This window comes from Brachypodium distachyon, chromosome 3 (genome assembly GCF_000005505.3).
Source record: "Brachypodium distachyon strain Bd21 chromosome 3, Brachypodium_distachyon_v3.0, whole genome shotgun sequence".
NCBI classification, from domain to species: Eukaryota; Viridiplantae; Streptophyta; class Magnoliopsida; order Poales; family Poaceae; genus Brachypodium; species Brachypodium distachyon.
In genome coordinates this window covers 16,338,384-16,363,594 of record NC_016133.3, presented here as the reverse complement: position 1 = coordinate 16,363,594, position 25,211 = coordinate 16,338,384, and the positions used below count along the sequence as shown (strand labels likewise).

Genomic DNA, 25,211 nt, shown 5'->3' with positions numbered 1-25,211 from the left:
CCATTTCCAGGTTGGAGTATCTTCCACCTGAACAACAGCCATGGCCACAGGGAAAATACAGTCATTTGGATCCAGGCCCACTGTTGTCAAGAGCTGCCCACCAAACTTTTGAAGGGGAACGTAGGCAGAAATTTAAAATTTTCCTACGAACGAACCAACCAAGATCACTATGCGGATGCGATAGATTGATCACGTACCAACAACCGTAGCGGAAGTAGATTGTCGTTGAAGCCTGTAGCAGATTCACGTAGTTAGGTTATACCTCCCAGCCGCGAGAGTATTCCTCGCACGATCTGCTGCGCCTGAAAGCTTGAAGTAGCCGAACAGCGATCCGCTCGCAAGATTGAAGTGGATGATCTCTCCACACGTATCCACACGTCTCGAAGGAATAGTTCAGCAGCACTTCGACGTCCAGTACGAAGAACCGCCGGAAGAAACTAGATCGGAAAGTAGATGATCTACTAATTAGACGTCTAAACTTTAGAGGAGAGAGCTCGGACTTGACGGGCAAAGGACAACTAGCGAGAGTGCCCTATAGCCGGCCGCCCCTCCCCTCCTTATATAGGAGGGTGGCCGGCCAAAGGGGGAAAGGAGTCCTCCTCCAAAAGGAGTAGGACTCCTACCTCTAATAGGAATAGATATGGACTCCTAATAGGAGTCTTATATCCCCTTCTCCAAACCAAGATGGCCGGCCCCCATGGTCAACCTTTGACCAGGGTTTGACCTACCTTTGACTTTTGACCTTTTGCCATTTGACTTTCCGGAATTTCCATCGGATCCTTCTAGAGGCTTCTAAAACCTTCCGGAAGCACTCGTGATTACTCCGAACATTTCTGAACTCCTAAATCACATTTAAAACCTCCAGAAAATATGTCTCGTCATTCTGAACAACTTCGTTATTCAACTCTCGACCAAATTCCAAACTCTAGACCTTGAAATAACCATTCGTTGTTAAGCGTGTGACCGCGTAGGTTCGGAAATGTGCAGCTGTGACCCGGTAAATAATTATTTAAAGAGCCTGGACACTCTCAATAATTACTACACATCCACGAAGACTTTCGAGCGAACCATTTGTTACTAAAAACCATTTTCTTTTGCTTCGCGATACGTTTACAAAATCCGGGGTGAGACTTCCGGCACGCCCGTGAACCAACCCTTGTTCCACTTGTACCTAGTTATCCCCGTTACCGGTTTTGTACTTTTAACTCGTTCCGTACTCCGATATCTCCATGATCATATCATTCTTGTGTCTGGCCAGACGGTGATAGATATCGTCGTACCGAGTGGGCCCTAAGTGTATTTCTCCACCGATAGAGGAGCAAATCCCAATCTTCAACTATCGAGTTAATTCATACTTTCTGGAGTACCCGGAAATCACCGTCATGATAACCCTATTACGGGAAACAATAGGTAACACCAAAGTATCCGTCATGATAACCCTATTACGGGAAACAATAGGTAACACCAAAGTATCCTTCGGATATAAATATCATACGATATTCTCATGGTCTAAGGATAATGATAATTACAACAATAACAATAATACCGATAACAAGTAATCAATGTGATCTCTCGGTATATTATTAGTTGGGTCAATCCAACACCATTGTTCAACCAACAATGTGCTCTCATATATAACCAGCATCATATGCTCATGATCAGGAAAATAGAATCATCAATTATATACAAGCTAGTCAAAGAGGCATGACTAGAGACCTTTAAATTAGGGTTTATGTTTCCACATATGCAAATGAGTTTTCCTCCGAATCTCACATTCAAGAACCATTGCAATTATAGCATAGAAATAAACAAACTTGGGAATATAATGATACAATATTATTGCCTCTAGGGCATATCCCTTCAACTTTGTCTTCAGGTGGCATCCATCAATGCAAATGATGGGCCTGCAGCCAGCCAAGAACCCTCTCTTGCAAGCATCTAATGACATGTACATGGTACTGAACTTGCCATCTAATAGACTAAGGAACATGGTTGATTCAGGATTTGATCTTCTTACCTCAGCTGAATAGTCCCACAACATGTTCTAATGCTTGAACTCATTTCCATGGATCTTCTTCATTGCTAACCTTCTAGCTCTTTGCAGTTTGCTTCTGGATGGTGTCATGTTGTATTCTAGCTGAACTATTCTTGCAGAATTCTTAAGAGACATCTTATCATATGCCCTAAAGAACTCAGTATACCTGGCAGCTAAGTACTTTGCAGTGAATTGCCTCAATTCCCACTCCCTTGAGCATGTGTGCTGGCCAACAAAGTTCTTCACAACCCAGCTTTGAGTCCTACTGTCAGGGGCAGCAAACAAGAACCAGCTGCAATCTTCATCACAATGTGCCCTAATCCTTTGCTTGTCATTCTTTGCATACTTGATAGGGATTTTGTTCTGAATGATGTACTCTTGTATTGCCTGCCTTAGATGCCCAACAGTTGGAAACACCATGCCTAAATGGAAATTGACAACTTTCATATGTTCAAGCTTGAATTTTGTCAGCTTAACTTCCGTCTTCTTTTTATGTCTGTTTCCTGCTGCATCCACTACTATAACTTTTTCATTTTCGGATTCATCATCTTCTGGCAAGTCCATTTCCTCAGAATCATAGTCACTGTCACACTCTTCTTTAGCCTTCTTCTTTTTGTCAGCACTCTTATCATGCACATCATCAACCCAGTCATCAAATAGATCATCATCATCATTTCCTATCTCATTGTCAGAGTCTACCCACTCTGAACCAATGTCATCTGAACTACTTCCATCAGCATCTACATCTCCATCTGCTGGTTCAACATTCCTTCTACTCCTGTGCATAACATTGTGGTCAGGCAATCTCTCTTTCTCTTTAGCTGCTTGGCTAGTCTGTGCATTGTTCATGCTTGGTTTCCTTGGGTTCAAGACAGGAGGCAGTGGTGGTGAGCCAACAATGCAAACATCATCCAAACAGAGGTTGCTATAAAGCTCATCTTTATGGTCAACATAGAGTGAGAAAACCATAAACTTTGGAACAACCGAAGCCATTGCTAAAGTGTCTGCATCACGGTCAACAATGCGTAATACATCACCCATGTTCTTCCCAGGAAGAAGCCAGTACACCTTACACTTGTTGTGAATGTAGCCCAACTGTTTTAGGAAGTCCTTAATCCAAAGAGGTGACCAAGTTTCAACCTCTCATCCATCAAACCAAGCAACACTACCATCTACATAAGACCTGTTTGCCCTGAAGCCACAAAAGAATCCCCCATGACTGATGCTTACAGAGAACAATGAATCACTGGGTCCTAAGCAGATAAATGACAAAATTTGTGCTCAAATTCATACGAAACTACTTCTGCCTATCATCCGCTACAACTAATTCATACTAATACATCGCGAAAACAGCAATGGAGGTTAGGTTAGGGTTTCCGCCAGGCTAGGGTTTTACGTACCGTACATAGCTTGGCTGGCGCCTGGCTCCCGGCGGACTGGGGCCATCTCGGCGGAGTGGCCTGCGTCGTCCGCCGCCGGCAATGGCAGTTTCTTCGCCGTCGCACGTCGGGTCGCCTCTGTGTCGCTGAGAAGAGGAAGAGAGAAGAGGAACAAAGAAGAAGAGGTTGGGCTCACATGGGAGAGAAGAAGAGAAATGAGGGGGTTATGTGCAAAAGCGCAGTCCGCGTGGCACCTGACCGGTGGGCCCGAACAGCCACGTAGGCAGGCGGCACGTGCCAGAGCGAGTAAGGGACCTGGGATGAACCACTTATCAAAGTATTAGGACTAAAATGTGCAGATTTAAAGAATTGGGACTAACTTGGGACATTTGCGAAAGAATTAGGACCTCCGGTGCATTTTACTCTATTTTGTTGCTGTGCATTTCACCTAAATGTATTCTGTCCATGCTCGTACTCCACATCAACATTTCACTCGAAAAGAAAATTATCAATAAAACATGCGTTAATCAGAATATGATTTCACGAAATTCACAACAGTTAATGCTACCAAGGTGGCAAAGTCACATTACCATTCGCGGTATAAAAAAGATTCACAGTACCATTCCAGATATGCATACAACTGACAGAACTTATGATAAAATAGAATGGGACATTAATTGGGCCAGATCACCTAAATTGAAGCATCTAAAATCAACCTAACTACTGATATTCATGTCTTGCCAGTAACTTCGGAGCATAGTTTATCCACCTAACATTGCCCAATGGTCCAACCACCACAATTCAGAAACAACAGAACAATCATCAACAAAGAGCAATAACTAGAATGGTTCGTTGTCCAATCAGCATACAGTTGCTCTCAAAATAAAGAGAATCGCAGCGGAAATGGAGACCTTTAATGCCAAAGTTTGTAGCATGGAAATTTGGATTGAGCAGGCTTCTCCTTGCTACAGACGACATCCATGAATGCGTCCATCAGTTGCGCGACTAAGTTAGCTGGGTCGCTGATGAGAGCATGGACGAAGGCACTAACAACGCGTCTGTCCTTCGCCGATGACTTCAGGCTGAACCAAGTGAGGAACTTCACTCGGAACTCCTTGTCCATGTGTCCTCCGTGCTCCAGCCATTTGATCACCTTCACACAGTACTCGTATTGCTGCTCCACATAGTTTTTGCATGCCGAATCAGGGGTGCTGCTAAGCCAGTCGGGTTTGTTGGGAGCTTCTGAAGGAGAAGAGTTTGAACCAGCCAATGGTAGAACTTCCGATGTCGGTGGCAACTGGCTTTCATCATTGTCACTTGTGCCATCCAACCTTGCAATCTTCGTGCGCTTGTAATACCTGTCAGGGGACTCATTGTTCTCACTTGAGTTTGTAGAAGCCTTAGGCGAGTCATATTGGATGACCCTTTCTTGTTTCTGCAAATTCAACTCATTTTTCTGATACCGCAACACATCCTCTTTGATGCACAAGCTCTCAGAATTTTGAGTTGAACACTGGCTGCTGCCACGGTCAAGGCTCCGTGTAGAGCATTTTGCCTCACATTCACCGAACCGCAGTGTGCTTCCAAAAGGCAAAACCTTAAAGAAATATTCCGTTGAAGGGCTTAAACCCGAAACAAGGTTCCTAGTATTTGGTCTCAGTATGTGGCATGTGGGCTCCACTGGATAGTTGAGCACCTTGGCATTTCGGTGCCAAACTCTGCAACCGTCAATGTCCTCCTTATAGATATTATCCTGATATTTCAATACAATAACTAAAGAAAATGGTGTGATCTCCTCAAAAAGAATTTGGGGTTGGTAACCTGCAAAATTAAGTACCACCTATTAATACACAGTTGTAGTCTACAACATTGCATTTTTCAGATACATGTAACTGATACTAGTTTCTGGAAGGATGAGTTCTCAGAGTGCAACTGCTGTTCTAGTAAGTCAAATACCATACGAACTTACCTAGGGGTTCCAGATTATTGTTTGCCTCAAGCACTGAGGTGCTTGCCACTGTAGAGGCTACTATTTCTAGTGCAGACAAACAGAGTTTCTGAACATCAGCAGCACAAGTAAGGCGGTTAGCCAGGGTCCGCCCAATGATAGCAGACACTTGATCCAATGCGCTGCCAACTTCTTTCGCAAGTATTTTCACAGCTGAGCTGATTATGTTTGAAAGTTCCTTGTAGTGTTCAGACCCTTTCAACATTTTATGGCTCAACGATAATCGCTCACATAGCACGTCAACTCTTCTAGCTTGCCTTGCAATTTCTAGTTGTTTCCTCAGGTTCCTGGAAAAGGTAATACGTGAAAAACCACAGTTAGAATTTTGACAGGGAAGAGATATAAAAGAAACAATATTTGCAACTTGAGAGGGATTTACTATTGATAGTGTGGAATTATCGAACTTATGCCCCTTCCGGCATTCCCTCTATTTATGGAAATTTGTTAACGGACGGATGAAAAGCGTAAAGACTGTCTCATCATGACGATAACTAGTAAAAGGAAAGTACTAATAGACTACCATAACTCTTTTAATTCAACACCAAAAGATTAACTGACAGATTTTTGTTTAAGAACGAAACTTTCAGAGAGATGCCTAGACGTAGGGGATATTCCAATCAATGGTTCCTTTACAGAAAGATAGACAATTCTGTCTCAAATTTTCCAGGTGAAATGTGGCCTTAAAATTACTTGGCACAAAAAGAAGTAGGGATATCACAATTGACTACAACTGATCAAGAACCAGTAGCACGTTGTGCTTACTAGTCAAACGGAAACAATCGAGAGGTTACCTCATGAGCCAATTGATCTTCCCACAGGAAATGCAGTAGAAACTGCCATCTAACTTGTTGCACACATTCTTGAGAATGCCAGCTTTTTTATTCTTTAAAGCACACCTTAAATGACATGACAATCCACATGAAACACTAATATATGGATTATCAGAGCTACAAACTAACCATAAGCTCGGATCCTTGTTTTCATCATATTTATGGCAAATGCAGCAAGAGCAACGCTTGCAGTATGCATCTCCTTCATTTAAGGTGGCTTGACATGCAATATTTCTGCATATCAATGAACTACCAGCTCGGACCTCTCTGCATAATGACAAATCAGAGTTCACACTTTTAGTGACATGATGTGGTTGTTCCCCATTTGCTTTCTTTTGCATCTCATTGTGGTTATTCTGCCCCAATAATAAAGCAACTGACTTATCATTTTTCAGCTCAACTTTCCTTCGTGAAACTAGTTTTAACAGATAGGCAATCATCTTAGATTTTGGAACATTGGTGTACTTCCTCTCCTTGCCCAGCTCAGCACAGATAAGCTCGAGAAGATCCCTACGGGTCCAGCATTGAAGAATCTCAGCAGCACCTTGCGGAAATCTCGAAACTTCGTAGACTAATTCTCTCTTCTCATTCAGACTCATCTCATTTCGTTTTTGTAAATCCATCACAAATCCTGCATGAAAGAACCACGAACTGCAGCAATTAGCAATGGTTCAATTGAGCTAAAAAATACAGACACAAATATGCTGTAAAACGACAGAATGAAGCGCATAGTTAAATATAAAAATCATAGACATTGTAGTAAAACTAGTAACTGTGTACGTGCAAAGCACGTGTCAACTAATACATGAGAATCTATTGGTGGGAAAAATTATCCAATAATTGTAGTGATTTTGAATTGATGGGATTGATTTGTAACTAATTGAGGGTTTCCATAGTTGATTGAAAGCTTTCTGTTAGTTGCTGACATGAAACTAAAAGATAGATTTGTAATTTGTTAAGTTTCCGTAATTAATGGGTCAGTGTGGCATTGCCGCATTGGTGGGTAATTAAAACGTGTTGCACAACATACATCATTGAAGCAACTTGGGGCATTGGATTAGCACGGTTCGATGGCAGAGATCTTCTGGATCCACCACAACTCGAGCTTTTAGTAGTAGTATAGATATAGATGATGCTAACTGTCTGTGTATTGACACGCTTCATAGAGAGATTGACACCCTTTGTTTGTGCATATTTAAACACATAAAACGGGTGGAGAGGGCATCTTATCAAGTTTTATTAGTTGAAGGATGTGGAGTTTCATTAGTTGAAGAATGTGGATTAGATTTTTTATTGGTTGAAGGATGTGTAGTAGACAGATATGTAGTTCCAGGTTGAAAATCGAACTCATGCGGCATAGTTAAAAGTGAAAAGGTGGACCTTTTTTTTCATAAATTTAAACAGCTAGCTGGCAGAGAAAAAACAAACAAACTGGCACTTGCCTCTTTTTCCCTATATCTAGGAGTTAGTATTAACCAAAAGATATAATGCATGCTCCTTTGCTCACACTGAGCTACAGGTCCAGTAAGTGTCTGAAAGTAAATTGAACCCGACTTTACGCATGTCTGCATATCATGGGTGCCAAAATGTCTATGGTTTGTGTAACTTTCCTTGAGGGAAGCTAAAATGATTCGACATATTTTGGAAAGAAAACTAAAGAACTGAAAGGACATCAACAAAATCCAATGAATCTTGGCATTCTCACTGCTCCTGTTCATCTAACTTTGGATCTTGAGAACATAATGAAACTCTATACATTATGTCTCTTACATGCTAGCACAAGGAACCAAACATCTGGCCAAATTTAGACTCCCTAATATCTATATGCAGCATATCATTATTGTCTAGACAGCTGATCTTCAAGTCCACAATTCCTGAAAGGGACACTAGCTCCATTTTCTCATTTCTACAAATTCACCATGAGCTCAATTATTGCAAACTTAATACTCTAAAACGAACATGGCAGGTAAGACGCCATTTCACTGATATAATTGGTCATCCATTCACTTGTAGCCAATCCCCTATCACACAACCCGAAACATGATAGAATTACCTAAATTGGACACCAATCTATCATTGTCGACTCATAAATACACCAAACCTTCAATTAGCTGAACCGATGTTGGATTTCTCATAAAAATGCATGATTGGCACCACAGCTTACAAGTCCAAACCGAAGCTGCAACATCTCTGGATTTCAAGGATCCAATTTTCCAACATATCCAAGATCTCAAACATCATATATCGAATGTTCGTGGCAGAACACAGATGGAAACAAAACAAAAACAAAGAGGGGAAAGGTAACGAATTAGAGATTCTTATCACCTTCGTCACCTTTTTGGGGTTAGGTATTTTCATCGCCTAGAATGCCATGGGGTGGATTCAGCAATGCACTAGTGCTGAAAGCTACTTCTTGGAGAACATGAGAAGTTCTACATAGAAAGCAACACTTATTGCTTCAGCGCCATAATGACGTAATCTTTTGACAAGATATGCAACAGCCCAAATTTTTTTGATTATGTTTTCTGGTTTTCCTTCTCTATGTTTAGAGGAATGTCGCTGATCTTTGAAAAGGTTCAATCTGGCCATGCACTGACTTCCATATATTACAGGTACCGTACGTTGACTCCCGGTACAGTACCATACGATACAACGTACCTGTACTCAGTACACGGCACCTAGGTACTAAAGTACGTACATATACTTGATACTAATAATTCCAGACGGAAATATCTTCGATTCAATGAGAACATGCAACTTTTTTTGTGGTTCAGAACATGCAACTTGAGTGCAAGGAAGAAGCGAGACGATCATGACATTGTAAGACATTTGATTTGCACGTTTTGACCAAGTTTTGCAAATCTTACCACTGAAGAGATTGTTGCAAATCCGTGCTTCCATAATTTAGTTTAATTTATACTGCAGACATGCTTATAACTAAAATTGAATTTCGCTCACTTCCAGTTGAGAAACTTTCCATAACCGTTCTACAATGACAAGATTCCATATGCCCAACCAATAAAATACTACTCCCTCCGATCCATATTAATTGTCTCAAATTTGCCCAAATATGGATGTATCTATGCCTAAAAAGCGTCTATATACATGTAATATTTCGACAACTAATACGGATCAGAGGGAGCAATTCTCAGCGGCTCTGGACAAGTTTGGCATGGTTGCCTCTATACACCATATGGATAGAGATATGATGTTATCCAAAGAATAAGGATACATCCATACAAATTTGAAGGAAAAAAATGCAAAAAGAGGACGTGCCAGCCTGTTCCATCCATCTAGTCCTAAACTGAGCATTGGATTGTCGCTGGTGTGGGCAGATGGCTTCAATTTGCTGTTTGTGTGCGAGAATGCAGATTGATTGTTTTTCTTTCCCGTAGTTGTAAAAACAAGACTGGTCATCCAATTGGTCTATCGGAATTTTATAAAAAAGAAACTATTCTGATAGGCACAGATACATATCAGTGCACGCATCCTTATCCAATAATTATCATGCTACCATTATGGTAGGAGAGCTAATTCAGAAACCTCCCTGTGTAGCATCATGCGAACTTCAACCTTAGCTGTCATGTCAGATCTTGATGGTGAAGATTACACTGAATTGCTCATGCTACTAGCACTAGAAGATGGAATGATCAGAGATTAATTGTAGAATAATTCAAGCGATCTTCTGAAAGAAAATGCTTTTAACATATGAGCTTAGCTATCCAAATCTGGCCCAGTGGTCAACACCTTTAGTGCCAGTTCTCCTATTTAACGATATTTATAATTCTATATTTCCGTACCACCAAGGAGTTCTACAATCTGAACACTACAACATGGAAATCTACTGGACTGAAAGGAATGTGTAGAATAAACCAAAACTACGAGACACATCGGAAATATAGCACATATCCACACAATATTACCAAACGATACCTAAGAAAGTAGGCTCCATGTTTATATCAACTCATTTATGTCGAGGAAATCCAAACTATCAGAATTGAGAACATTTATGTTGTATGACAAACTTGGTAATACCTTACCTAGTCACTTCAACTAATAGGCATGGTTACGCAGTGTCAGTAATACAAACAGATGACAAGATCTAGCAATAGGTGAGAAGTTAACAGCATTTCCATCGGGAGAAAGAAATTTACCAGGAAAGCAGAGGCTACCAAAGCCAAACCAATCAATGGTGTCACTGTTTGCTGAAATTGGGCATCTACATGAACAGGAAACTCATCCATATAAGTGTTGGGACAAAATGCAAAACATTTCGTATTATCATTTTATCACAGATAGTGGCAATTAAAAATCATTAACATAGCCAAATAGACATGACCCTACCATGTGAAACAGATTCGACGGTGCTCTTCTTCAAGAAATCCAGTCAATTGTTGCCCCCAAGTTTCTACAGGAACAAAAAGCACAGATTATGCCCTCTGACCATGCAGGAATATTCAGATAAGGGGGGGGGGGGGGGGGGGGGGGGGGAGGGCTCTTCAAGGCGGTATCGTTGACTATACGATAAATTAGGGCAAACCAGCATCAGTTGCCCCCAAAAGAGCACACAAACATAGAGGCGAAACAAATTAACACCGACAATACGCAGCAGCACCAACAGCGTCTACTTCCAATATCAGACCCCTGTGGATGCTATGAACCCCAAAAACAGATCAAGGCGTATAAATCAAACAAATTTGACCAACAACGACTATAAAAACACGAAATTGCCGTAAAAGAGCAGCATTGCCTGGAGATTCATCCACAAGAACCAAAGGAATCGCAAAAGTTGGACAGCATTGCTCCCCAAAGCCAAGAACAACCCTAGATGTGAACACTACACTACACGCCCAGACATATCAGACGTTCACCAGCTTTTCCACGCGCTGCCTGTACAACCGGACCGAAGGATCGAGAACGGACACAAGACGAGGGGCGAGAACCCTACCTTTGGAAACAACTCCCCAAGAAACGAAACGGACGCCCAGGGAGCAGAAACCTGGGACTGGGAGAAAGAAAGGAAGCAAATTGGGGGCGGATAAATTGTGAGAGGGAGGGGCGCAGTAGGGAGGGAGGGCGAAGCTCTATGGGTTCAGCGGCGCCCTCTGCTCTGCTGCGGCTGATGCATTGGTGGTGTGGGGGCTGGAGAGAGAGGGGTGTCAGATGCAAAAGCTGATGCGGGGTGTCAGCGCGTGAGAGTGCAGTGCAGGCCAGGGCCAGTGGGGTGGGGACTGGGGAGTCCCGAAGTGGCATGGAAAAAAGAGAAAGGGGAACTATGCAGAGATAGGGCAGGACAGGATAAATAGATCTAGAGGAGTGTTTGTGTGGGTGGGCTGGATCGTGGCGGGCCTGGAGGAGGCCCGGTGGACGAGCTTTGAGGGCTATGGAGGCCTGGAGGCCCGGAGATGGTTTTTTTTTTTGACCAAAGCCCGGAGATGGGTTTGCGTCAAGATTCTTCTCGGTAGAGCGCCTCTTTGTATAGCAACTCGGTCATAATGCAAGTCGATTTACGTGATACGGTTCTGGCTAGCAAAAGTCAAAACCACGTAAGCTAATGATATCAACTTGATTCACGAAACATGACACAAGCATATTGCGTGGTGCCAAGGGGATAGAGTGCAGGTGGTGCAACTCTTCTAACCTTAGCAAGATGGACCTGAAATTTGAACTCTTATCACTTGATTTAATCGGCCTCTCAGAGTTCCGAAAATTACCGTATGGGCCAAACTCGTATGATTTCCTGTTTTACACTAAACACGCGCGTTATCTACATATGTGTAACCGAGAGTAAGACATGATCGGTACGCTTATATTACTTGCGTGATCAATTCAAGAAAAAGAAATGTAGAGTGAGATTGTTTGGTCCATTAAGCTTAGATCCAAGCAAACAATTCTTAAAAGAGAGAAGCAAAATGCATGGTCAAAACAAAAGGGCTTCCACCCAGTTTCTATCCCAAGAGATCGATGATTGGCAGAGCTTTCATTTTCAATCCACATGCACAAAATCGTTTTCCCGGAAAATATAGAAAAAATAAAAGAAAGAAGTCTGTTTTATCTGAGAGGCTTGCCTGCCAAGGAAGCTCGCCTCCTAACCTCATCCAGGTGCTTCGGTTTACTACATGACCAAGGCCTAAGAAAAATCCAAGAGGCCCAGAGCAAACGATAGTTACCAGCCACACCATCCACTTCTCTCACTGACAAGATGGCCCTAAGTTCTTCTCGCCCACATGTCAGCCCTTTCAGCTACTACAAAGTTGCGTGCTCACGGTGCCTAAGGAATACGAGGTGCACAAGTCAACATTGTGTTGGATAATAAAAAGAAAATCGGGAGCAGGAGAGGAGCAACTATAGGAGCAACCTTCAGGTGGAAGTTTGGAGATCGAGTTCAGTATAAAAGGGTGCCCAGGAACCTCTCCGCTTTACCAACACACAGACAGAGAGTAGAAAGAACAGCAGATCGAGTTTATAAAGCTGCAGAAGGAAAGAGAGAGCTTGTAAACGAAGGGGAAAAGGAAGAAGGCTATAGATATATATATAAATGGGGTTGTTCTGTTGTTGCGTGCCGTCAGTCCCCAAGAGCAACTCCTCCTCATCGCCGTCTGTGAATGGTGCTGGTGGCCATGGCAGGAAGAAGAAGCAGCAGCAAGGTGTAACGACGGAGGAGGTGAAGAAGAAGAAGAGGAGCAGCAACCTTGATCGGGCTGCCCTTACGACGCCGCACTTCCCCTTCCATTCTCGCCCGGGCCTCATGTGACAGATTTGTCTCTGTCCATGTGTGTGATCGTGTATTCATCTCGTGGGTTGGTTTGGTTGTATTTAGATGGTCAAAACTAGGGTGTGTTTCGTCAGATTAAGTTGCGACTGCTAGTTAATTTGCTTGAGATTCTGTTCCATATATACTCCCTCCGTTTCACAATTCTTGTCTCAAATTTGACTAAAAATGGATGTATCTATTTCTAAAAAGTGTTTAGATATATGTAATATTTCAATAAGAATTATGAAACGGAGGGAGTACATTCTAAAAAGTTTCCTACTCGCAGATGTCCTGCTTGTATTTACTTTTTGTTGGATTGTTGCTGCCTAGGGATGCAAGCGTGATCTCGCATATGTCCTGCTTGTAGGCTACCTTCTAAAATCAAATTTTAAACAAGTTTTTGAACTGACAAATTTGTAATGACCTCAAAATGGGATATAAGTGGGGTCCCACTTAACGCCGAATCTAACTTGTGACCGCGCAAGATGTATTCACGTTCGGTGCTCACTTCTCGCCTCTCTCGCCCTGTGAACCTTATCCACCGAAACACATCCACATGTTCCCCCACTCTCTCTCTTCCCCCTCGTCTCCTCTGATTCGCACGTGTCCCTCCCTCACCTCGCACAGCCTCCTTCCTGCCCCCGCCGCCGCCGGGGCGTCCCCAGCCTCGATCAGTCTCCCTCGCTACCGCCGGCACGCCCCTAGCCCCGGCCTCCCCCTCTTCCGCCGGGCGCCCCCAACCCCAATCCCAACCCGGCCTCGTGCGCCCACACCCCCGGCCTCCCAAACCTAATCAGCGGCGATGGAACATACAACGGCGTCGGCGAGCACGCACACAAGCTCGTCGCAGCCGTGCTCATGGCTGGAAGAGAAGACCCGTGCCGCAATGCCCAACAGCAAGGCGGGGGGACGCCACGCCTCGGCAGCCGCCGACGTCCGGATGGGGGCCGCGTCTGGGCGGCGCCAGACGACCTCCTCGTCCAGGTGCTTGCACGCGTCCTTCCTGCTCTTCTGCCTTCGTTCCAGCTCACGTCGCTGGAGCTCCGTCCTCTGCGACCCGGCTTTCCTCACGACCTTTGCCGCCATGCCCTCCTCCCATGTGCAAATGGATCTGCTTCATGGTGAGGTGCATATATACTCGCTCACCTTTGGTTCTAATCGCCAGGTACAAACCTAGCTCATGTGCCTGTGTGTGTCCATACTCCCTTAATCTGAATTGTGTCCAGTGCTTGATGTAAATTGATGCAACTTATGTGTCAGAGTTACTTTGTGATTCTGCTTCATGTAAATTTTGGATCAAAGTTACTTTCTTATTCTGTTGGATGTAATTTCAGTGCATGAAGTTACTTTTATGAATCAAGTAGATGTAGTTTTGATGCTTAAAGTTACTTTTTAGATTTTTTTTAGATGTAATCGTGACGTTAAAAGTTACATCGACCAGAGCCTGACAAAGTAACTTTCGGTAATGCTCTCATAGAACAGAAGAAGAGAGAGATCTGATAGAGTTGTTTGCGTCGAATGTAATTTGTGGGTTTTTTTTTTCTCGATTAGATGAAGAAACGTGTGGCAGTGTAGAGGAGGGGAAGAAGCATTTGATATCTGAACTGTTTGTTTTGGCGTCACGTGGGGAGCGCGGGGACCACAACAGGAGGAGAGAAGCAAATGTCACTGTCACATGCACGGGGACCACAGGAGGACTGTTATCTGGTCGGGGGCAACTTTTTATGCCAAAAGTGCGCGCACACTCCCTAGCAACCCCCCCCCCCCCCCCACTTAATTGCATCCATGTGATTAACTTCTGTAAGGAAGATGCATGATGTCAGTTCATCAGGTGGACGAAATCAATAAGTTGTGACAACACATGCAAAGGATTTGACTTTACCAAGTTTTGGTAAAATAGGAAGTCAAACTTAACAATAGGACAAGTAACAAGTGGGGGACATTAGCAGAAGCAGTGGGCGAAGCCGCGGTGTTGGTGGAATCGTCGTTGTTGGTTTGTCGTCTATGGTGATGAAGATATCGTTGATCAAAAGCGAGTAATGGTGTGAGGACGGTCCGCAAAAACCTTATCGGTCATCTCCGGTGCACAATCTCGAATGACTCAGTTGCAAAGGTCAACTCTCTTGAACAACCGTGCATGTGGTCTTAGGAGTGATAAGCATAAGTAGGACAGTAAGAGTGGAAGAGTGATGGGTAGGACATGAAGGTTGAGATTCTGGACAATACACCTCTTTTTATATAGCCACTCGGTTAGGACCTGAGTCGACTTTGCACGATTCAAAACCGTCCTGACTAGCAAAATTCAAAACCATGAGGTGTCGGGATCGGCTCGATTCACAAAACATGACGAGGCATGTGAGTGAGTAAACACGTGTTGCTGTTTTTTTTTGAAAAGGAAGATAATTGTTGTTTCTTCTTGTGGTGGCTTAAGGAGGTCGAGTGCAGGTGGTGCAATTCTTCCCAAGCAAGGTTCATCAAGGAGATTATGTCTAAAATTTGCTCTCTTGCCAAACAAGTCTTTCGAAATTTTCAGAAATTACCATGCGTGCCAAACTTGCAGGATTTTTTATTGCATTAGAACACATGTGCTGTGCTGTCATTTTTTAAAATTGGGAACAAGACTAGGTCGGTACATTACATTACTTGCATGATACCAAATCTAAAAATAACAGTATGTACACATGGGAGAAGAAGATGCATGGTCAAAACAAAAGGGCTTCCACCCACTTTCTATCCCAGCAGATGATTGGCAGAGCTTTCATCCTCATGGTCAAAACAAAATAACAGTATGTACAAAATTGTTTTAGATAAGAGTGGAAGAAAGAACGAAAGAAAGCTTGCCTGCCGAGGAAGCTCTCCTCATCTCACCCCACGTGCATCAGTCAACGCATCAATGACACCTGACCAACAGACCAAGACGCCAGCCAGCTGCAACGCCAAGGAAAATTCCAGCAGCCCCTGAGGAAACGAGACGTACCTGCCGCGCCCTCTCCTTATCTCACTGACGGACTGACCACAGGTGTTTCCTCGCCCACATGTCAGTGCCATGGCTGACCACAAGATGCGTGCAACACGGCGTCTAGACTACGTGCGTGCGATGGAAAGCGAGATGCACGAGTCAACATTGTGCTCGTAATCTAGAATCAAATGGAAAATTATTTTAAGGCCTTGTTTGATACTAGGTTTTTTTGATGTTTTCTAGATTATATCTACCCCAAATTAAAAACAACAGAGCTTTACTCAGAATAACAGAGAGAGCTTTGTAGAAGCTATTGGTTTGAAGAATCAACGAGCTAGCTTTGTAGGAACAACAAAGCTGATCAGCTCGGCTTAATTCCGACTCGGAGATTTGTTTCTGGCTGTCAATGTGTGTTGTATAATTGTATTTGTTCATCTCGTGGGCTTTTTATAATCAAAACCAGGGGAAATCAATTTGCGGGTGATTATTAATTTACTTGAGAGATGATTCTTTCTGGTCATTCTAAAAAAAAGATAATAACTGTTTTCGCCTGCTTTTATATTGCATTGCCAACCTCTGGTGTCTTGGTGTGTTGCTGGCACAACATCTCATTTCTAACATGCTAAGCATAACGACATAATTGATTCGACAAAACCATTGATCACAAGGCATTATGTCAAGATCAGATGAACAGACAACAGTACAGACAAGTTGGCACACATTTGGTCAAACAAACATGACATCAGGTCATTAGAGACACACCAGAGTTCTGCTATTTACCGCTCATGACTAACCATTGACCACCAAGGAGGCAAAACACAATTTGCTGCAGAACACGGCATCGCCATTTTCTGCTCCAGAAGCTAAACTGCGAAATCCTAACGCCAAAAGATTTAACTATGTCCCCCCGTTATCTTGACCACTAATCATATCTTCCAACATTACTGAGCATCCTTCAGGGTTCCATGGCCCCTTTTCTTCGCCATCACTTGCTGTTAGATTAGAAAACAAAGTACGGAGTATAAAGTTGTGTGGAACAAACCAACACACAGTATTCAAATAGAACAAGGCTTTTATAGCGAATAAAATTCATAAACTTGTGTGCTTAATACTCTAGGGCGAGAGAAAAATCTTTCTCGAACACAGGCGTCATTGTGGGGAGTGAAAAGCTATAGACAAATCATAAAAGTACCATTTTTACTCATGTGGAATTGATGGGTTTTAAGATATCTTCAGAGAGATTATACTTACTTTACATTAAATATTGTTTGCAAAGATAAATGATCAAATTTTACATAAATCATGTTAAATAGAACTTACATGTCTATGCAGGTTGTGAAAGCTCAAGTAACCATGGCGAACTTTACATCTGCAATGAAATAAATTGAAAAATCAACTTAGCACGAAAAAAGGTACTATAATTATTTTTTATGGCAAAGACAAGTAAATTACTTTGCCTTTTTGGTATCTTATTGCTCTATGAAACTAGATAATATCCCGGATGTTGCAAAGGGGATTCAAAGCAATAAACATTCGTAATATTCATGTAACAAAGAAGAACTATATTTTGACTAGTAATGTATTAGCTGCAGGTTGTAATGTAATTATTTTTACTGTGTTGCATATATGATCAGCAGGAATCCTTCCCGTTACCGGAACTAGAAAATGGCCTTCTAGTATCTTGTTATAATACCATGACTTGCAAAATAAACCAAATAGGCAACAAATTACACAATCATGCTACCTGAGAAATCAAGCAATCAATTAGCACAGAAATGAGAGATTAAGTAAGAACCTAAGCTACCATAATTGTCTTTCCCATAACTAGAACAAAAATGCACAGCTTACCATTTGCTTATATAGAAAGAGAATAGGGAAGCATTAAGATTGGAAAACAATGTCAAAGAACAAAGTGTTTATACAGAGATAAGGAAACAAGTGGGATAAGGACATAAGGTATTATCATTTATCAAGCAAGACAAAGAAAAAGACCATAGCAGTGCACAGCAAATATTTACAGCAAGAAAGTCAGGACTAGAAGAACATAGATTAATTAATCTTTTAACGAAACAAAATGCAACACTTTCAACATGAAATCTAATTTCTGCACAGGCAGTCTTAAACAAGTGCGCGTTTGCGCTCCGCACCAGTATCAACTCCCTTATGTCAACTACATACTCTCAAGGAAAGGAAAGAAGCATATCACAAAACTTGCATCTAGTACTTTATGTCACTAACCTTGTGTTCTTCTAACTATGAAAAATCTTAATAATGACTACTCCCTCCGATCCCATAATATGCACATGAGTCTATAGATAGAATAATATTAAAAAAAGAAGTAAAATAATAAAAACCACATGTCATACCTTTCCATATCATTGGCAAACTCTTCATATGCCTTCGGAGCTTCGGACTCAATTTCCTCGGCTTTCAATGACTCAAGTTCATCCTCGAGCGTACGCGCCGTCTCGGCATCTAGCAGAACAAAGGCGCTTCTGAAGAAAGGGTCTTGCTCCGCGAGGAGCTCCATCCTGTGCCCGAGCAAAGGATACATGCCGCACATCTCCTCGAACCTCTCTTGCCTGAGGGCTTGCTCGGACGGGGAACCCTTCTCCATGACGGCTGCGGTTTCTGCAACGAGCTAGATTAATTACCCGTTAGGCAAAAATCAATATATGTGTGGCACAAAAATACTCTTGTAGCTTAGCAGTTTTACTCTAGCTCGGACCTTCCATGCATGACTTCAGTCTTCAATAAACGCGGGCAGTGTGTATTGATTAATTTGTGTTCTCAACAACAAAAAACATACTCATACATACATGAGCAACCCACGGTCTCTTGCTGGCAATTTTTCAAAGCTATATAAGCCGTACGTGTGACGGGCGACGGCGACCACTGCAAGAGAGCGTTTTTTCAGCTCCATGAAAACACTAAATTCTGTGATCCTGGTAGTGTGTGTCAGCGGCGTTTCGCATCCCGCACGTCCCCCATCCTGCAGCTGCATGTGGGTGGAGCAGCTGCTCGATTTATCTTCGTGTCGGGCATCAGAAGTACCGTTACAAAAATAATAATTGTCACAGGCATGGATCCCAACGGGTCACTACCTCCGATGACTTGCATTTTTTCCGAATCAAAATCAAGGAAATGAGTATAAATTGTGTGGTGATGCGATTGTGAAATAAAAAAGTATAGGGCAACCAGCTTGCCGCGGATCTGAGCGCTGGCAAGTATAGGGCAATATACTATTCACCTCATGTTATATAATCAAATAAAAAAGAAGACCAGAATGAGAGGCAAACACCACACATTCTGTCTGATGTTTTTTTTTTATAAAATTGAACGCTCCCGTATCTGCCAAAATAAGAACAGAGATTTGCGGCAGATCCATATGACGATGTTTCCTCATCTGATGATTTTTTTTTAAAAAGCAAGAGGATACTCCCTCCCATCCTAAATTTTTCAAATTTGAACTAAAACAACGACAAATATTTAGGATCGGAGGGATAGATCACAGGGCGAGAAAAAACAAAAAAAAAACCTTTGGATCTGGCTGGATCTGGCGTTGGCCGTGCGGATGATGCGGCCTAAAAACCCTGAACCATTTCAACGGCAGGAGGCAGTGGCTGGGGCGAGAGAGACAGATTTTTTTTAGGGGAGGGCGAGAGAGAGACAGATGGAAAGGTATGTGATACCTTACGTTACGGCTCGCAGGCCAATATTTATACCAGCCCATCGCTCATGGATCTGACTGTGTTCCAGTCGGCCCATTAGTTGCTCTAAGTGGCCCATGATGCATTAGACAAATCTGTGAGATCAAGATAGGCAATCAGAGGGGGGTGGTGAATGATTGCGCGGAAGCAAATTAAAACTTTTCTCGAAAGTTCAAACCCTAAATCACCTTTCTGTACGTACGAGTATGCAAAAGAAAAGTATTGAAATCATCTAACCAACGCGACAAAAATCAGCTCAATAGTATGTACCAATCAAAAGATATGATCAAAACAGTAACGGCTGACAGAAAGTTACGAGAATTAATCTATAATCAATTTCGAGGAATAACAAGAAAGATGAAGTAATCACGATCTTTCCTTGATCTCGTGATAAACCTGCAGCAAAGTATTATGAACTCGTGATAAATCTGCAGCAAAGTGTTAGAAAGATCTAGCACGAATAATCCACGAAGATCAGAGAAGAACAAAAATGACACCGCCAACAAATCTCTTAATTGCAACAATGTCGATCGATTACAAAAGATGCAACCATGCATCCAAGAACTCTGCAAGAATTGATCTAGATCCAAAGCTCTGAGTTCCCTCACGTCCTTGCCAAAACCCTAGCTAGGACGCCTTCTATTTATTTGGGAAAAGTCGCGACCCTAAATCGAGTCCGAATCCAACACGAACTCCTCTATCCCGGTCGGTATTCTGCCCATGGGGCCCGCATATGATCTCGGATTGAGATGACTCCAAAAGAAAAGTTGTTCTGCCTCGACGACCCGCACAAATTTCATGTAGACCACTTTTCCATCGGACGCCATCTTGATGACGCTACTGTTTAATCTTTAAACAGCTCTCATCCAACCACGGCTGGACCCACATGTCTTCACGTCGATGCCACTTCATGCCATCAACTCTTCTTGTGATGTCTTCAAAACTCGACCATCACGTGTCGAATATCTCAAATACCATACATCTCTGGTATAAACAACGTACGACAAACTGGTGCCCTCCCGGATCATCGTAAGCTTCACTTCCATTGTTACTTCGCACGAACGTCCCGTATGACCTTGATCCCTCGACCTCAGCTCCTCCCAAGCTTCGTCCCTCGATCCCGTCATCGACCATGTTCCTCTAGCTCCGGCAACACCTGAAAGCAAACACACAAATAACCAGTACGAGCACAAGTCCATGACTTGACTCGAGGGGGTAAGTTTCGCACAACTCACACCATGTTTTCATATAAGAAACTAATGGATCAACACACCACTAGCAAAGCACTAAGTCCAAACAAGATACATCTCATGACATAAGTATCTATATTATACAAAGTATTCACATCAATGTTTCACCTAAAACACGTGCCAATGTTACACATCACATATGATTTCACAAAATCTCTCTTGCGCCTTCCAATTTTACGGCCCGAAGAGGCCCGTAGTGAACGACAACAAGGCATCAATTCTCCAAAAAAAAAGACAACAAGGCATCTAATAATCTTGCAAGAGTAAAAACAGAGTGTTGTTTAGATTATTGATCAGGTGGAAATATTTCCATTTAATTCGTCATGAAATATTTCGAATTCATTTTTACTCACCGACATACGTGCATTTCTTTATTTAAAAAACAGACTTCTATTGTTCAATTCAGGTTGAGCCCACAAGAGATGTTGGTCCAAATGAACCAACGATTAAGCTTCCCACGTGATTAGCTAGCCTTTTAGCACAGACACAAGAAATAACACATCATTGTTTGGGACTTCAAGCAAACCATGTGCAAAAGCCAAAGCTTTGGAGACATGAATTTGATTTTTTGGTGTTTGCTCAGATAATCAATACTCCTATGCTTTAAATATATACTTATAAGACACGTTAAACTTTGCTGACAGGACTTTTGGTAAAGAACTCCTCAGACGAAGAGAAATGTCCATTTTAAAACCTGACCTCATAGACGAAATATGAATTAGAAATTAACCTCTTAATTCCTGAGTTTCGAACCCTAACCGATCCCGATTTATTATATTTTGATGATATTTTTCCGACGCCATCGGTTAACAGATTATACTATCATGGTTACCATATTAGTTGAGAAAGATTAGCATATTAACAATCGGTCCATTGTTAATATATGGCTATCAAGTAAAAAACATTTATTTATTCATTGCAATGTTATTATCAGAAAATGAGTACCGAAAGGTTTGGACAAGTAAAAGATGACATCGGGACATAGAAATAAGTCTTTTACGTAGGTGCATGTGGATACTTAGCAAACTGGTAACAAAGTGGTTGGTAACCAGGTGATTAACATGGTAACCACGTAGTCATAATCTGATAACAAGTAACATAACTTGGTAACATTTGACAAAAAGAAGTTGTCAAAACATATCAACATGGGATCTAGCTTGTCGTACCATGATAGTACCTTTTTGCATGATACTTAAACATGATTCCTGGAATGCCACGATTATTGAGTACATGGTTCTCTTCAGTGTTTTGGACTTATCTTTTGCCCCATTGTTATAGCTAGTTTATCTTGTTATCTCTATTTCTTTGAACATGCAGAAACCTTGCAATGCGTATTCAAATGTCTTACAAAGTGAATGGCGAGGACAAGCTTGAACAAGGTCAAGTCAGCAATTTTCCGCCTCGATTATGCTGACATTTGTGTGTATCTTATGTTCTGATAGTTCACTTCTATGGGGAAGTGGGAAGATTTCTTTGAATATTTTCCAACTTTTTTTTGGCTTTTGTTCCCCATTCGAGGGCACTTAAACGAATAGTCCTGTTTGCCCATAATTTTCCCAATATTGCATAGTAGTAAGCATCAACGAGTCTTCAGAAAATCGCAAATTCGCAATGTATATCATCTAAAATCGTCAACCCCCCCCCCCCCCACCACCACCCATCTTCAGTTTGTTGCGGAATTTGCACCATTGACAAGTAAATCGTGGCCCAATAAATGAAAATATGGACATATCTTTATCTATTTTTCATAAGGCCCTTGTTTTGTAGCAATGTTCAACCAAAGCAACTCCTCAACAAGACTTATAGTTTATATTTTATTTTTAATTCCTTAATAGTTCTTTTGATTTTCTTCGTGCTCGATCTTCCCAAATGACCACATCTATTTGGTACCGACTTGCACCATTCAGTACCAACTTTGGTTATGCGGTATCAGAACAAGATGGATGGAGTCATGTAGACGAGACTCGATGCATCGTGAAGATCACATATCATATAGCGCACGCTAGCTTAATAAGGGAGGTAGGTAAACAGTCCAATGTCGATGCACATACGGAACCCGGGAGATTTTCTTTATACGCTTGGGGGTAGGTATATAATGATAAAGTTGTGATCAAGTTATCAATGCTGGAACCATATTTTATCGAATGATCGACTACGTGGTTTTGATAAGCAGTATCAAAATGGGAAGCAGATTTGTTAGATTTATCCAAAACCAATCACGCAAATCTGAGTTTACAACTTTTAACATACGTGTGTATATATTACACATTCTACTGCACAAGACCACACAGAACAAGAGGGATTTACAAACACCTGACTTTGGTACAAATCCGAAACTAATTAGATATCAAGGCATGCACAAGCACTCTGTTGTCGCGCCACCTCTCACCGGCCAGATTCTCTCTCTCCCTAGATTCTCCTCTTCCCGTCTCCCACCAACTATCGTATATGTTACCATGGAGTCTCTCCTCGCCGCCTCGCCGCTTCACCCTGCAGCCTTCTCCCCAGCATCCTCCTCCGCCCACCGCTCGCTGTCAACGTCCATCTTCGTCCGCGCCGCCGCCATGATGTGCCTTCTAGAAGCATCTCGATCATGTTGTTTGCTTTTAATTAATTTCTGTTTAAGATTTTTTTCGGCCCCTTTTTGGTCCTATTCATTCCTTCGGCTTGTAATTTGGGTCGATGGATCAGGACTCGATCTTGTACGCGCTACAGCACAATGAGATGTTGTTTAACTCAGAGGAGGTGATCCAGTGGGAGAGCCGCAAGTCGATCAACACAATCGCCGCGGCACAAGGCATCCGCATCCGCCGCCGTTGCCACACTCCGAGGGCTCCAGCGACGACAAGGTCGTGCCCGCAACATCCTCAGATCTTGCGCTGGTATAATCCGCTGCGTCTGCTCCGCTCGAAAAAAAACAATACATGATTCAATATAATTGATTGGCCGTGCGCAACTACTCATATTCCTGGTAATTTTCTTCCTTTCTCCTCAAATCAGTTTGTCCGAACATCCAGATCCACCTTCTCCACGAACACTATCTTCCAATGAAATACATATTTTTGTCACAACAGATGCAAAAAAATAATGAAATCGAGTGCATATTGCCGCATGGGTGTATGCCTAATTTGCACTGTAAATAATTGAATGACAAAAAGGTAATTTTGAGCATGTGATGAATATTTATACGAGTACACCACTTGCAAGCGCAATTTGTATCATATAGTATTTTGACATTCATGACACTAATTTTATTTTTAGAGGAGAGTCTATTAGTAAACTAAAATAAAATAAATAAGAACGAAATACATAGACATGTAATGTTCAAAATTTTCTTATGGTTACAAAATATTTTTTTAATGAATTTAAAAAATATTTATTTTTTTCTAGATATTGGACTGTACTTTATCACATTAAATAACATGTTTTAATAGATTATTGGAGTTATACGAAGTAGCACACTCCAATTGATTTGTTGGCTATATATATAATGATACAATAGCTATATATTGACGCTCTAATATTCTCCTTTATATAACCACCGAGTTTGAGAGACAACTTGAATGATGTGCAGTTACAAACCATTGTATAGTTGGTGTTGTAGCCATTTTTGCAGTACGGTTTGATATAGTACATCTAATGATATGTTGCTATATAGTTACACTGATACTTCTAGAGATATCTCCATATAGTTAACGACCTAAAAAGATCATGTAGATATTTGACATAACTAGCTGAAATGCCCGTGTGTTGCAACGGAATAACAAAAGTAAGGGTAACACGTATCAACAACTGACAAGCCAAGCAAGGGTGACATGTGTCAACATTTGATTGGCCAACTTGTTAAATCTGAAACATTAAGCAATATTTAAAAGATGAAGCCAATTAGTTATTTAATCGGTTTTGCTAATTCTCGGTCGCCTGAGAATTGTTATTTCTCAGTCAATGGTGTGGACCGTCCGATCTTGTGCCAAGATCCGTGTTGAAGTTGTGCGAATACAGATTGAATAGCGGAACTACTGAATTAGGATAGCATTAGCTTGTTGGCCTGGTGGTTAGTGTGGTCATTCCAAAGTTGGATGTTCGAGTTCTCAGTGTTTCATTTTTTCCGGGTATTTTTTTGTTTTCCTGTTTTTTCTTTCTATTTTTGGTTTCTTATTTATAACTTGCTTCACTTTTCTTATTATTATTCTTGTTTATCTTCGCTTTTCTTATTATTATTCTTGTTTCTCTTCGCTTTTCTTTGTTTTCATTACCTCTTCTCTTTTTTTTATATGCAATGTTAA

The 25,211-nt window shown here is 41.8% G+C and overlaps 1 protein-coding gene and 1 long non-coding RNA gene across 3 annotated transcripts; both read right to left on the bottom strand.

Moving 5' to 3' along the window:
• Positions 1-3,962: 3,962 nt before the first annotated feature.
• Positions 3,963-11,506, bottom strand: LOC100837188 (VIN3-like protein 2). 2 transcript variants are annotated; one of them, XM_024461922.1, is made up of 6 exons: positions 11,201-11,506; positions 10,597-10,660; positions 10,407-10,471; positions 6,382-6,883; positions 5,384-5,709; positions 3,963-5,235 (listed from the first exon to the last, which is right to left on the bottom strand). In XM_024461922.1, the coding sequence occupies exons 4-6, from the start codon at positions 6,873-6,875 to the stop codon at positions 4,328-4,330; spliced, it is 1,728 nt and encodes a 575-aa protein (XP_024317690.1). In that variant the 5' UTR covers positions 6,876-6,883; positions 10,407-10,471; positions 10,597-10,660; positions 11,201-11,506; the 3' UTR covers positions 3,963-4,327. The 2 variants fall into 2 exon arrangements, with proteins under 2 accessions (XP_024317690.1, XP_003573553.1); XM_003573505.4 differs by having other exon boundaries at positions 6,214-6,883; positions 11,201-11,505.
• A 589-nt stretch (positions 11,507-12,095) lies between these two features.
• LOC112271886 lies at positions 12,096-13,405 on the bottom strand. Its single transcript, XR_002965406.1, has 2 exons — positions 12,611-13,405; positions 12,096-12,523 (listed from the first exon to the last, which is right to left on the bottom strand). It is a non-coding gene; the product is annotated as an uncharacterized LOC112271886 (long non-coding RNA).
• Between the last annotated feature and the right edge of the window lie 11,806 nt (positions 13,406-25,211).